A 15,394-nucleotide genomic window follows, 5' to 3' on the forward strand; every position below is an offset into this window, starting at 1 on the left:
ATAACTTCTTTTTCTTTGTTAGTCTTTCCTTTGCCTTTGCTGTCAAAATCACCAATTTGGTTTAGGCCTCAAGCAGCCCAGTCCTCAGGGAAGGTGGACACCTCGCAAGACCCCTAAAAGCTGTATCACAGTTGGTACATGCTAATCCTGGTAACTCCATTCCACCATTGCCAATGATTAGTGGTGAACATGGAGCTCTGTTTTGGCAAATAATACAAAAAGGAAGGCTGCTAAAAGTCTCTGGGAAAGATTTTACTCTTTGATAATAAGGAAGACAATTTCAGAAGAGAAAACCCTCCTTTTTCTCTGCCATGGAAGATATCGGGAGAGGATACAGATTTTGCAGCTATCTTGAGGCCAGGAAGGCAAACTCAAGAGGACAGCAGAGAAGCAGATACAGTACTGAGCGCCTAATTAACTACCCAACACTGAACCTGCCTTAAGATAGGAGCAATAGTATCTGCTTCATTAACTTGCTATCAAGATTAAAAAGCCTATTTTTGTAACATCATGGTGAAAGCATCCTAACTGATACATTTTTCTATGTCATTAGGAGCACTTTGTAACCACCATTAAAAAAAAAAACTATTACTTACACAAATTAATATATTAACAATTATTTATGAACTATTATTTATCCCAGACAAATCTGCTAGATTGATAGACCAAAAATTAAAGTCATTGTTACTTCAACTTGCATTACTTGAGTAGTGAGGTTTAGCAATTTCTTGAACATCTATTTTCCAACAGTCTATTTCTCAGAATCTTCTTTAGAAGGAACACGTCTGCAAAAACCAGGCTATGCTCAACTGTTATATTCCCCCTAGATACTCTGGCCATTATAATCTTTTAAAACAATATTTTCAAAATAACAAAACACACACAAGTCAACTGAACTATGAGTTCTAAATCAGCACACAAGATTTTCTTTAGCACATATAGGGGTTACGAGACACTTATGATAAGCCTTATGATGCCATACCATTGCCTAATTTTGAATAAACATTTGGAAGCGCTGAGGCAGTATTTAACTCTGTTCCTCTTCTGGATGTGTCCAGGCCTGGCAATGTGTGTTCAGTGCTCTTGCTTCAGAACCTTTGGGCCCCATGAGATTTAGGAGAGAATTTGGCTGTCTCTCACAGAAACCACAGAATCTTTGCAACCATCTGGGACTCACTTTGTTTAAAGACAAAGATCCTCTTGGTGGGTTTTTATAGTTTCATTTTCAACCAAAAAGCCTGTTAAATAGGCTTCAAATTTGATAAAAAGAAAATCCTTAAAAGTGGCCAGGGAGGAAAGGCTACTAAGATGAAAGGAAATCCAAAATGGCTGCGCCTTGGAACTGTGCTCTACATGGCTGCTCCCTTGCAGGGTTCAGTGGCAGCCATGCCTGCGTCCCTTCAAAGTGGCAACACTTACAGTGCTGATATTTTGAAAATTATGGTTAGAATTTCAAGATTAATTTATCAGTTGAAGACAGCTACTTAATTTTTTTAATGTAGGGTTTCTCTTTAGTACACATTTCCAGGTTTCACACCACTTCCCCTTTTTCTCCAAAGCCACAAAGATGTGTATTGAAGATTTCTACATATGATTTTACTTAGCAGGTTTCTGAACTCTTATTAGATCAGTGCCAAGAAGAATAGCAATATTAAAAGAATAATTCCAGAGCACCAGATGCACTGGAAAATGATATCTTAACCATGATTAAAAGTGTATGTATAAAGATACAAATATATATACATACATTCATATATGTACATTAAAATTTTTAGAACGGTAAAGCTTTCCTCAATGAAGAGATGGAAAACATAGAAGCAAATATGTGTACATGAGTAGTTGTATAATGTACAAAGTTTCTGGGAAATTTTATGTGTGGTCAATTTTTATTGAATTGGAGAAATGAGAAGGGTCTAGGAAAGGAAGGGTACAGGCAACTAAACGTCATTGCTCCAACAAGCTTTAGCCAATTCTCCACTGTCCAGAGGCACGGTACACGGTTAAGGTACATCAGGGAGCTGCACACACTCACCTCCCCAAATGGGGTGTGGTAATTAGGCAGCTGTGGTTTCTTGTAACTTTCCAGGCCCAGGTGGGATAGAAGGAAAGAAGCCAAGATGTGAGGGAGGCAGGAGTCCACCACGCTCTTCTGGAAGGTTGATACCTATCTTCCTTCCTAACCTGGCCACCTGAGGAATCCTGTGTCTCTGCTGTACTTTAACTAGAGCTAATCTGAATGTTAGTTAATCTACCCTGACCATAGGAAAAAAAAAATCCAGTTTAAAGGAAGTAATACTTTGTGTGTGGGAGGGTAGGGTGTGGAGGGGAGAGGGGGTAGAGAGAGAGAGAGAGACAGACAGACAGACAGACAGAGAGACAGACAGACAGGAACAGACAGAGAGAGACAGGGACAGACAGAGAAGTGGGGGGAGAGAGAGAGAGAGAAAGAGAAGAAAGGCTGAAAAACACTGACTGGGAAGGTTTTTTACAACTTTGATACATGCAGTGGTAGGTCTGAGGTTGCCATGGTGGTCTGCTGAACCTCGTATTACCCAGGTTCAGTATAAACCACTTTCCATTTGCTTGAATTTTAGGTTAACGAATTGTTGTTTTTGTGTTTCACTTTTCCCTGCTCTGCTGAGTTTTTAAAAATGGCTCTAATATAGAGCACAGTCTCAGATGATGATGACAAGAAATGTTAAAACTCAAAATAAGTTACGTGTGTAAGGCCTCCCATGATAGCAGGAATGTAAAATGGATTTTCCCAGTTCCTGTGGGAGAAGAAGACACCTCTTCTCCAAAAGGTAAATGCCATGTGAGGGCCCTTATGCTTCCATTATTTCTTTCCACATATCCCTTTCCTGTTTGGCTAGACTTGACCTTTTTTTTTTTTTTTTTTAAAGTATTTATTATAAATGGGTAAGAAGCAGAGAAAAGTGTGAAAGGCATTCTCCCCCACACCCAGAAAAGGATTATTAACATTTAACAGTACAAATAACATTTGGAAAAGTCCTGAAATGTGATTTGGCACCAGATGCCTTAAAATCTATATTTGGCATTAACAGAGAGAGTGATTAAAAGAATTCCTTAAACTCTCAATGCACGGAAAATTTTTTTAGTTCTGATTTGAACCCTTCATAAATATTTAAGGTTTAAAAAATGCTAATAGTTTGAAAAACTCATGAAGTCGGCAGATGTTTTAGGAAAAATATATATTTAGTTATTTAAAAGATTAGCATAGTAGCAATAAGACTCTGGTAAGTCAAAACAGTGAGTTTTGTCTAAGAAATAAAGTATATCTTTTTAATTTGGAAATATGCATCAAGCATCACAAAAATATTCATATCCTTTGGGCAGGTAATTTAAATTTTATAGCAATTATTTTAAGGACAGATACAGAAATGTGGACATATATTTATAAAAAAGGTATTTATTGCAGGATCTATTACAGTGACCAACTGGACATTAACTGAATGTTCAACAGCAAGGAAATGTCTAGGTGTATTTCGATGTACCATATGGCAAATCACTAGGCAACCATTAAAGGGATAACTCCAGGAATTTTAAATAACAGGAGAAAATAAACATTACATAAAGTTAAAAGAAGAAACAAGTTGAAAAATTATGATTACAGTTCAATTTCACTCAGATGGTAAGGAATCTGCCTGCAATGCTGGACGACCTGGGTTTGATCCCTGGGTTCGGAAGATCCCCTGAAGGAAGACATGGCAACCCACTCCAGGATTCTTGCCTGGAGAATCCCACGGACAGAGGAGCCTGGTGGGCTACATTCTACAGGGTTGCAAAGAGTCAGACACAACTGAGCGACTAAGTACACAAGTCAGATTTCGAGTTGTTTCAAAGAAAAAAAGGTACCAAAGTAATAACAGAATATATTTTTTGGTTGGTTGATTTATGAGTAAGTTTCATTTTCTTCATGAGGCTTTTTGTGTTTCCAGATATATTTTATAATAGTTAACATAAAAATAACAGTGTGAACTAGTATTTATTGGGTGTTTTCTATTATAAAAGGAATATGAAGCATAAAACAGTTAAGAAATTTGCTTAAGGTCATATAGGTAATAAGTACAAGGGCTGAGAGATCTTTTACAATCAGAAAAAAGGTAGGTAAAACTTTGTAAGAATTAAAAAAATGTATTTTTCATGACAAATTTTTTTGACTTATGGTATATACTGTTGCGATAGTATCTACTCAGGTACAGTGTATATACTAATGTATCCTGAAATCTAATATCAGTTCTTGAAAGTAATAATATCTATGGCAAGAATGAGGTGTCTATATGTAGCAACACAAAAACACATGAGTGTTGCTCATGCCTGGAAATATTTCATTATTGTAATAATAACTGAAGTTCATTGGGTTATGACAGTGGGCCAGGCACTAGTGTAAGCACTATACATATACAAACTTATTTAATTCTCACACCTACTTTACGAGGAAGGCACTATTATTATTCCCATTTTACAGATGAGAAAAGTGATCACAATGGTAAGTAGTAGCTAGCAAGGGTGCCTGTGACTTTAACCATCAGGACATATCTTTAAAACATTTCTCCACAGAAGGACCCTGCCACTCCACTCATTGGTAAATGTCCTCTGAACTCTGAACACAGAGCTGAACGAACTGGAAAACTTCAGACCAGAGCTATGGTAGTCAAAGCATCTGAGAACTTGTTAGAAATACAAATTCTCATGCTATACCCAAGAACTACTGAACCTGGAACTCTAGGGGTGGGAATCCAGCAACCTGTGCTTCATTCAACAAACCCTCCAAGGGATTCATTCAGACACATACTCAAGTTGAAGCCTAGAGGGAGAGAAACTAAGGGGAAATATGCTAATTCCTCATGTTTTTGGAAGGCTTAATATAGAGGAGAGGCAACAAGTTGCGTGCTTCCTGTGTATGCCTCTCAAGTTCTGAGGAATGGTAAAAACTGGCTAAATGGTAACAGATCTTGGCTCAAAATTAGGAAAGAATTTCTTATTTCATTAATATCTGGAAGTAACCGACAACGGAAAGAGCTGCCATGTGAGAGAATGAGATTCTCGTTCAGAGTATTCAAACAAATGCTCTATGACCATTTCTCAGGCACGCTGATGAATGCGGAGGTAGACAAGGCATTCTTGAGAGATCGTGAGTGACGGAATCAGAAAACCAGTGGGTGCTGGGCAGATGTTTGTTGAGATCACGTCCATGTAAGCAAGGTCTGAGGGCAGATGGGAGAAATGATTCTTGTTTTTAAGACTTTCCAGTTCAAAGCCCACACTAGCCATGCTGGTCTCCTCCTGAGTCCTTGGGTAAGATCCATTTGTCCAATATTTGTATCTTTGTTTATCTCATACTGCTGAGTGGGGATGCCCTCTCTTAATCTCAATTCAACATGCTTTGTAAAGCCCAGTTCAGGTCAAATCTTCTTAGTGAAACCTCTAAATTCCCTTCACACTTACTGTCAGCCGTACACATTGTTGGGTTTACATAAATTTATGTGAATTTACACTTTGAGAGCAAAGGTTGTGTCACATACTTAGGGTCTTCTGTTATACCCTGTTCTACAGGAGGCAATCAACAAATACTTGGGGAAATGGTCGGCTGATGGGGAACACTCTTCCACGCTTCTGAGACTCTGCTGCTACTGTACTCTTCTTACTTGTTGCTCTCAATAATGAGAGCACGAAGTCCGGCTCCCTGATTAGGTGCAGACCAAGAATGCACACGGGACGGGTCCTACTGTTCACTTTACCGGTTGCCTCCTGCTTGCCCCCTGGCACACAGCAGTGAAGGGGCCCCAGGTGCTCAATACAGAAAGCTCCCTTTTTCCTTTTCCAGGGACTGGTGCTGTGTCTATCACATCTTCAGTTCACATAACCTTTGGATAGATTGTTACAATCCAGATGCAGATGTATATGTTAAAACTCTTATGACAAATCCAGTTATTATGTGTGCAGTGAAGCCAGTTTTCAAATTTTAATACTTCCTTTTTTTTTCTTTCTACTCTTGTCATGTGCTCCATGGTTGAAAAACATCTTTTAAAAACCACATTTTCACATCTTAAGAACACAAAAAAGTGTCAGATACTTTTCCCCCCTCCTTTGCAGTCTTAGAACTTCAAAAACAGCCAAAAGGAAGTTTTATAAAATACGTAAAAATATGTGCTGAGAGCTGAGGTTTTATAAGCCAAGAGTTAGACTGCAGTGAATTTTTACTGTAGTTAATATTAACTCCTAGGAAAAGAACGCTTGCTGGAGACCCAGGCCCACTCTGCCATGGGAGAGAACCTCGATACTTTCTTGCAGGTTACTCTTGCATGCCTGAGAATCAACTCCTGGTTATCCACTGCTGGACTATCCAGAGTCCCCACCATCCTTGGCTTCTTTTCCTTCTCAATAAAGACCCTTTGGCCATTTCACAGCTCATTAGCACCTCCACCAGAAGGTAGGTGGTGACAGGGAGAAGAGGTGAAATGAAAATCAGTAAATTTTACTGCTCGTTAGCAGCTCTTGTAAAAGACCTGGGACAAGGGTATGAAGCCATCAGCATCATCAGGATCAACAACAAACAGTAAGTGTGCACGCGCATGGCTGGAGTAGGCACAGCTAGGAAGAGCTCTGCGATTTTTTTTATGATTGTTATTTTCATCTCTTTAAGTTTCCCTTCCATTATAACATCCAATGATTCAGAGTCGTCTGGGCCATGGACACCCAAGAACTTACCTGTTTCTGCACGCCGCTGACTTGCTGAGCCTTGATGATGAGTGAAGCAGTTCGACCCTTGTACTGAATAGTTCTAATAAATGTCCCCGCATGGTCCACACTGAAGGGCTCTGACCAACGCCAGTTGCCCCAACCTTCAATACAGATGTGCAACAGCTGGAGAGAGAAACAAGAATTGTCATAATGCCAAAAGTGCCAACAAAAATCTAGTCCTAAAATGAAAGTCTCATTGCTGGAAAACCTTCCTATTTGTAATACTTAGCATCTGTTTTCTTTCTAACCTGCATTATTCATCCACTTCCAGCTTATTCAACCAGGCTAAGAATAGCAAATATGCCACATAGAGTCAATGCGGTTTTCCAGATCACATTTTAAACCTTCTTAAAAATAACTGTCCTATCAAATGGTAAAAGGGCCTGTTGAACATTTGAGGAAAGACTGTTTCATTCATCTGGAGGACAAGAAGGCTGAAATGTGAGATCAAAGAATCATGGTCTTGGCTGATAGCTTATTCCTTCCTCTGGCTAGACAGTAATTAAAGCTAAATTTGGTTTGTAGCATTATTTTTGACCCTAAATTGCCATTCTTTATTTTTCCTTTTGATAAAGAACAAAATAGCAATCTGAGAATGCAATTCATTTAATATATTCATTCTCCTTATGAGATCACATATATCATATTAGAAATGCCTTTAACATTTTGAATGTCTGTTCTATTCTTTTTCTTAGTATGTATTTATTGTAATTTTTACCAGTTGAGTCCCTGATCCACATTCACGTTTATTCACATAGTATTGCCACTTTTAGTAATACTTAGATTTCTTTCATGGACATCAAATACTTTCTATTTCTACTGCTACCTATTAACTGCAATTAAGTATTCCAAACTTAAGTCCACTAACTGAAAAGGCATTCCAAAACAACAATGACTGTTTCTTTAGGATACATGTTTAAATGAAAATAAATAATGTTCTTGTTGTTCAGTCACTAAGTCGTGTCCGACGCTTTGCGACCCCATGGACTGCAGCATGGCAGGCTTCCCTGTCCTTCGCTATCTCCCAGAGTTTGCTCAGACTTATGTCCATTGAGTCAATGATGCCATACAGAAATAAAACTGACATTTTAGGAAAAAGGTTTAGATAATATATAAACAATATTTCCCTTCATATCATATATAATTTTTAAAAGAGCTAACCAAAGGTTAATCACATGAAACATTTTCCAACTAACAGAATAAATAAAACTTTGAAACCATTATATAAGAGCTATCATAATGGGCTCTTAAATACATTAAGGACTTCATGAGAATTGCCATAATAATAAAAGTCTTTTGATAGCAACATTATTTTTTAGTTTAAACATTAAGAGGAACCCTTATAAAGTGCTTAAACTTGAAAATTTCCCAAGGTCATTGTTCATCATAATGTAACATTTGGTGGAAAATTCAGAGAGAGATTTTTTGTTTTGTTTTTAAATATCTTAAAATATTTTTAAAAATCTGGTAACTCATCTCCCTGCTTTTAATATGGCCCCACTCAGTTCTTCTTCCATACAACTGCCAGTGATCTTGTGAAATCAAAAGGCTACCAGTCAGATGATTTCTAAAAAAAGAAGTCTAACAGCAAAAAAAAATTAAAAAAAAAAAAAAAAATCCTGGACGGCAAATAAAATACCTTTAGGGAAAATTTGGTTTTATATACAGTCTTCAACATAAAAGTACCAGAGTATCTTTGATGTTTAAATATTAGTTACAGGGAAAAAAAAAAGAAAAACAATAGTGGTGTTTGGAACCACTTCAGTTTTTGTAGCAGCAACTGGGAATACAGCTCAGGGTACACACAAAACTAAAAGAAACAAAGAAAGTTGTTTTCTTTGGAGAGACTAGTAGCTGGAAATGACAAAAACTAATGAGGCAAGGTACTTAAGGTCAAGCTCAGCTGTATTTTTCTTGAAAATTCCATAGCCTCTAAAGAAAGTTTTAATGTACACAGCGTAATTTTAATTAAGGAGTGTTCACATTTGCATACGAGCTCAATCTTAGGTAGCTGTTCACTCTGTGTGCACAGCGTTTAATGATGAATGTCACCAAGGAATATGCTGTCAGGTTTTGCTTGGCAGCTATTTGTTCTCAAAACGTTGGCACATATATCATATATATTGTCTTTGAATTACGAAAATTCAGATATGTTTGGAGTTAGTGCACACAGAAAAGTTAGGTGGGAGAAAAATATGATGTTTCTCCCCACCTGTATGACCAACAGAATATTTGTAATGTCTGGCCTGCAGTTAAAAAGCATTTAAATATCATTGGCAACTACATGTATATATAAGTTAATAGGAAAGGAATGACATTCCTTGGAGAGAAAAATCTACAAAAAGGAATTCAGGAGGCCTAGCAGTACTTCAGCTGTAGAACCCCAGTACTTCAGTACAGTGCCCAGTACTTCCCCTGGGCACTAGGCAGGGTGCTCAGGTATCCCTGGACATCAAATGAGGGTGGAAAATCCTGTACCTGTTGGACTGACTCACTAAATTTCACTGTTATAGGTACTGAGAAGTCTCCATTTAATAACAAATACCCATATGTCTATTTTTATTTCTATACCAAAGAAACTATAAAATCAGGCATAAAAATGTGAAATTTGTATTAGATTGCCTAATCCTAATGAGACTTGTTTCTATTATTCATCCAATGCATTTTTATTAGTCAGATACTATAAGGAAGGCAATATGTGAAAGACTATGGAGGGCATAAAAAACAGCTTTGGTCTTTATTCCACAAGGAGCTTAAGATCTTACAGGAAAACTAAGGCCTGTATAACTAACCCACAAGAGGCATTAAGAGAGGTACACGCTGATACAGAAGTCTGGAAGAGAGAGGGCTTGTTCAGGTTGCTGTGATTATGAGAGCTTCCTAAAGCATTTGGGCCTGAGAGTTTGGGTAGGACTTCAATTGGTAAAGATGACAGTCACTGGCCAAGGAGGACAATCTGAGAGGTGAAGTCAGAAGGTTTGCTTGGGGCAAAGTTCATAGTCTCAATTGGCTGGAGAAGAAGAAATATGTCAAAAAAAGAGTGAGGATAAGGTCTGAGAAGCAGATCTAGATGGTGGCCAGCCCTGATGATTTGCTGAGCTACGGAATTTGTGCTTTATTCAGGAATTAGCCTTGTGTACAGATAAGCGATGTGTTGAAAGGATGGTGAGAGCCGAGTGTGGAGGGGTCTGGACAACTGCAATAGAATGAGAGCAATGTGGGCCAGAAACAGGAGAGAGGAAGTATTGGCCTTAACAAAATATCACTATCCATTCTGTCTAGAGCCCACGGTGTCTTTAACGTTCTCTTAACAATTTGGAAATTTTCTTTCCCCTTGTTTCCATTAAGTTTCCCTTTCAGATTCACTTCCTTCACCATCTTTCTTTTCCATTCAGCTTTTTCACTCTCTGTGGCCTACTTAGCTAGTGTCTAATTTTTTCCACTGGGGGGGAAAACAGTCAAATAAGAACCACTCTTGTTTGAACTTTTCAGTAGGAAATGAAATGAAGTATAAGGCAGGTTGTACAGTAGCCACACTCAATGGAAGGCCCCAAGGGGCTACACTGACATTTTTTTCTAGCAGACTGCCCTACTCCAGGGCCACATTGGCAGCAAGATCAAATTCCACTGAAGACTCCAAATGGGAGCACAGAACTTTCCACTCATTTTTTTCAATAAAAAATAAAACTTAAAACTGAATTACTGATCAGGGGCTTGGGGATCAGCTCTCAGGACCACCCACAGTCACATCCAAAGGGAGAATTCCTGACTCGACAGATTACAGAGGAAAGAAAAACAAAATGAAATCTAGGATAACAGGGTACACCAAGGAAGAGGAAGCGGTGGGGGGGGGGGTGTTAAGAAAAAAATTTAAATGATATCTGAAATATAAATGAAAGTACTAGATACTTTTCTTTGACCTTTATTTCACTATTCATTTAAAAATTGTTATCAAGATGCTTTGTACCTAATCAGAAATTGAAAATTTGTCTTCAGAGTCATTTGCATATTTTTTGTACTTTATAGTAATTTATTGTACAGTAATATGCAATGTTCCAAAAAGAAACTGAAAATCTAAATAATGTAAACATATTCCTCCAATGTATTTTATTCTTGACAGAAATTTTAGTTCTGAAAGTTATGTGAAATGCAAGTGAAAGAAACTACTGAATATATGCTTGTAGTAAATATATAGTATATAATATGTATTAATATATACAAAAGCTTAAGCATCATATTTGTTTTTTAAACTTCTAAACTCATATCTATATCCTAAGAGCCTAGTGCACAGTAGGCACTGAATGAAATAACTGTTGAATAAAAAATCAGGATTTTTGAAAAATAACCAAAATAACCCAAAGCAGATATCAAAAAATTTTAGTGGTGATATTTGGGCATAAAATATCATAAAATGAGAATGAAATCAAAATATTCAGAAACAATTTCTATTTTGAGTGACCTTTCAATACAGATTTGCTTTACGTGGATAACAATACTAGATTAAGCTACACATCAATGAAATCCCTAAAATCTATAATTCAGACACTGCAACATGATACTAAAGCATAAAGTAGACCCTAAATGATATGTACTAGGTAAACATGCAAATGAAAATTAAGTTAAAATATGAACAAATTCTTGTCTATCCAAAATAACATATAAAAAGCTACAGATCAAATTAAATAGATCAAAGCTAGATTGCTTGTTTAGAATGCACAAGTGGAACTGACAGTACACTTCACATCAATAAACTAACATGAAAACAAAATGAAATATGTTGCTCATTATTGCTTTTTTAAGGCCATTGAATTTCAGGATGTTCAGAGTATCTGAAATAATGCTAGAAAATATCTAGATAATTGCTAATCCTTGGTGTCACTCTGATTCAATATTAGAACTCTTAGGACTCTATATCTCCTTTTTATATTTATAGAGCACAACCTAAAAGAATGATAAAGTAGAAATAAATCAATTTGAATTATTTTCTAGTGGACAACTTGGATTCTTTGATGCAGTATATTTTGGAAGAAAGAGGAGAAAAAAAAAGATTTCCAAATCAACCTTTCAGGGGGTGATATAATGGTCACTGTCATCACACAAGTATCAATGACACAAAAGATGATAGCTTACACGTAGGTTTTCTCTCAAGACTGTTTGCATTACATGAAAGCTACAAATTCTGTGCAATTGCGTAAAGCAACCTCTTACAGGAGAAGGGAAACCTGGCACACTCAAAAAATGGTTAGAATGAAAATTGTACCTGGAGAGTAATCTTTCTATCAAAAATCTAAGCTTCAGATACTCACTGGACTCCTCAATTCTAAACAGGAATTTATCTTGATATAATAATTATAGACATGTGCAAAGATCTACCTAGATGTATGTTTATTCCAGCACTGTTTTAATAATGAAAATATGGCATTACTAGGTCATTAGTCAAATAAAATATAGCAAAAACAATAATAGCTATCAGTTATTAGACATATACTTTGGGCTTTCCTGGTGGCTCAAACGGTAAAGAATCTGCCTGCAATGCAGGAGACCTGGGTTCGAACCCTGGGTCAGAAGGGCCTCTAGAGAAGGGAATGGTGACTCACTCCAGTATTCTTGCCTGGAGAATTCCATGGACAGAGAAGCCTGGCGGGCTACAATCCATGGGGTTGCAAAGAGTCAGAGTGATGACTGAGCGACCAACACTCACTTTTTCTTTCACTTTCATGTGTCAAGCAGTGGGCTAAGTGCTTTTTATACATGCTCTTATTTATTCCTTAAAATAATCTTAGGTGGGAGATACTTCTATTTTATGAATGAAAAAGCAAGCTGAGCTACAGAGAGGCCACAGTGCTCAAGAGGGCAAGGTTTAAGATTTGAACTGAAGTGTGCTTACTAAGAATCTCTCTTCTTAATCATGCTTATACTATAGAATCCTCTGAAACTATTGAAAAAAAAATCGCATGAAAAAAATGAACAATTTTACTCAACCAAAGATTAGCCAGAAAAATTCGCATTACAAAAAGATATGTGCAATATATACCTCATTTTTATAAAATGAACAAAAAGTATACATGTCTATTCCTAAAGGGAGAAAAATGGCTAGAAAATATACCAGAATGCTAACAGTGGTTATCTTGGGGATGTGAGCTTTAACTTTACTTTTTATGCGTGTGTTTTGTGTGCTTTTATGTAATTTCCAAATTTCACACTATAATATGTATTACTTTGCAATCAGATAAAAATTAATGTTATTAAAATCAAAAAAGTTCAACAGAAAGCATACAGAGCCTTCAAGTAAAACGAAATTAGACATTTCTATTTTAAAAACTCAAATTCAGCTTCCTGCATGAAGTCTCCCCACCTGTCCTGGTCAGTGTCACAGATTTACTATTTGCTCTGTTGGCATTTTGCTGAAAGGGTGACTGAGACTCAGTTCATTTCTGAGGCCTCCATCACTGCTCTTCACACAAGGTCTGGCTTGCTGTATTACTTACTCATATGATTCCTCGGCAATTTAATGAAATTATTTGAGGGTTTTTTCCCCCCTAAAGCAAAAGGTTTTTCCCCTCAATTTAGCAAATATTTTCAGGATTCATATCTACTAAATGCTCACCATAAGCCAACTAACTGTACTATACATGGTGGTGGTGGTTTAGTCGCTAAGTCGTGTCTGCCTCTTTTGCGACCCCATGGACTGTAGCCCACTAGGCTCCTCTGGCCATGCGAATTCCCAGGTAAGAGTACTGGAGGGACTTGCCATTTCCTTCTCCAGGGAATCTTCCTGACTCAGGGACTGAACCCACGTCTCCTGCATTGGCAGGCGGATTCTTTACCATTGAGCCATCAGGGAAGCCCACATGGTGGAGAGAGAGACAAATGAGATGCACACTAAAATTCTCACAGTATAGTGGGAGAGAGATTTAACAAGAAAAAGTATAGTGTAAAATTTATGAGAGGAAGAAAAAATTGTAGGACTCTAGAAGCGACTTAGCAGCAGCAGCAGCAGAGTTATTATGCTTGCGTGTGTCCTAAGTTGCTTCAGTCGTGTCTGACTCTTTGCGACCCCATGGACTGTAGCCCATCAGGCTCCTCTGTCCATGGGATTCTCCAGGCAAGAATACAGGAGTGGGTTGCCACACCCTCCCCCAGGGGACCTTCCCGACCCAGGGATCAAACTCTTGACTCATGTCTCTTGCATTGGCAGGGGGGTTCTTTACTGCTAGCGCCATCTGGGAAGCCTTATTATGCATGGAGAAGTTAAACAAGTGACCAGAGATTGACATATTTTACTTATCCAAGGAAATAACATGAAAAAAGATACTGGAATAGAATAAAAGACATTTTTGTTATTTCTCATAAACAAAAGCAGGTGACAGCTTAACTTGGATTGGTTTTTCCTGTACAAAATTCATGTCTTAAAAAACCACACTGACTGCATTACAAACAAGTCATAAAAGTAGCATACTATAGCTTTAAGTAGGGAAAACCATTAGACCATTCAGGTATGACCTAAGTCAAATCCCTTATGATTATACAGTGGAAGTGAGAAATAGATTTAAGGGACTGGATCTGATAGATAGAGTGCCTGATGAACTATGGACGGAGGTTTGTGACATTGTACAGAGACAGGGATCAAGACCATCTCCATGAAAAAGAAATGCAAAAAAGCAAAATGGCTGTCTGAGGAGGCCTTACAAATAGCTGTGAAAAGAGAAGCGAAAAGCAAAGGAGAAAAGGAAAGGTATAAGCATCTGAATGCAGAGTTACAAAGAATAGCACGGAGATATAATAAAGCCTTCCTCAGTGATCAATGCAAAGAAACAGATGAAGACAACAGAATGGGGAAGACTAGAGATCTCTTAAAGAAAATTAGATATACCAAGGGATCATTTCTTGCAAAGATGGGCTCAATAAAGGACAGAAATGGTATGGACTTAACAGAAGCAGCAGATATTAAGAAGAGGTGGCAAGAACACAGAAGAACTGTACAAAAAAGATCTTCACGACCCAGATAATCACAATGGTATGATCACTGACCTAGAGCCAGACATCCTGGAATGTGAAATCAAGTGGGCCTTAGAAAGCATCACTACGAACAAAGCTAGTGGAGGTGATGGAATTCCAGTTGAGCTATTTCAAATCCTGAAAGATGATGCTGTGAAAGTGCTGCACTCAATATGCCAGCAAATTTGGAAAACTCAGCAGTGGCCACAGGACTGGAAAAGGTCAGTTTTCATTTCAATCTCAAAGAAAGGCAATGCCAAAGAATACTCAAACTACCTCACAATTGCACTCATCTCACACGCTAGCAAAGTAATGCTCAAAATTCTCCAAGCCAGGCTTCAGCAATATGTGAACTGTGAACTTCCTGATGTTCAAGCTGCTTTTAGATAAAGGCAGAGGAACCAGAGATCAAATTGCCAACATCTGCTGGATCATGGAAAAAGCAAGAGAGTTCCAGAAAAACATCTATTTCTGCTTTATTGACTACGCCAAAGCCTTTGACTATGTGGATCACAATAAACTGTGGAAAATTCTGAAAGAGATGGGAATACCAGACCACCTGATCTGCCTCCTGAGAAATCTGTATGCAGGTCAGGAAGCAACAGTTAGAACTGGACATGGAACAACAGAC

General features: G+C 37.7%; 1 protein-coding gene across 7 annotated transcripts in view; it reads right to left on the reverse strand.

Annotated features, from left to right (window-relative positions):
• The window catches only part of VPS13B (vacuolar protein sorting 13 homolog B (yeast)), an 805,833-nt gene that overhangs the window by 60,644 nt on the left and 729,795 nt on the right, over nucleotides 1–15,394 (reverse strand). For all 7 annotated transcript variants that reach the window (XM_010863525.1, XM_010863528.1, XM_010863522.1 and 4 more), the window contains exon 44: nucleotides 6,733–6,888. In XM_010863525.1, coding sequence (XP_010861827.1) covers nucleotides 6,733–6,888 — 156 coding nt within the window. The remainder of the gene's footprint in view (nucleotides 1–6,732; nucleotides 6,889–15,394) is intronic.

Source organism: Bison bison, unplaced genomic scaffold (assembly GCF_000754665.1).
Source record: "Bison bison bison isolate TAMUID 2011002044 unplaced genomic scaffold, Bison_UMD1.0 scf7180017864491, whole genome shotgun sequence".
NCBI classification, from domain to species: domain Eukaryota; kingdom Metazoa; phylum Chordata; class Mammalia; order Artiodactyla; family Bovidae; genus Bison; species Bison bison.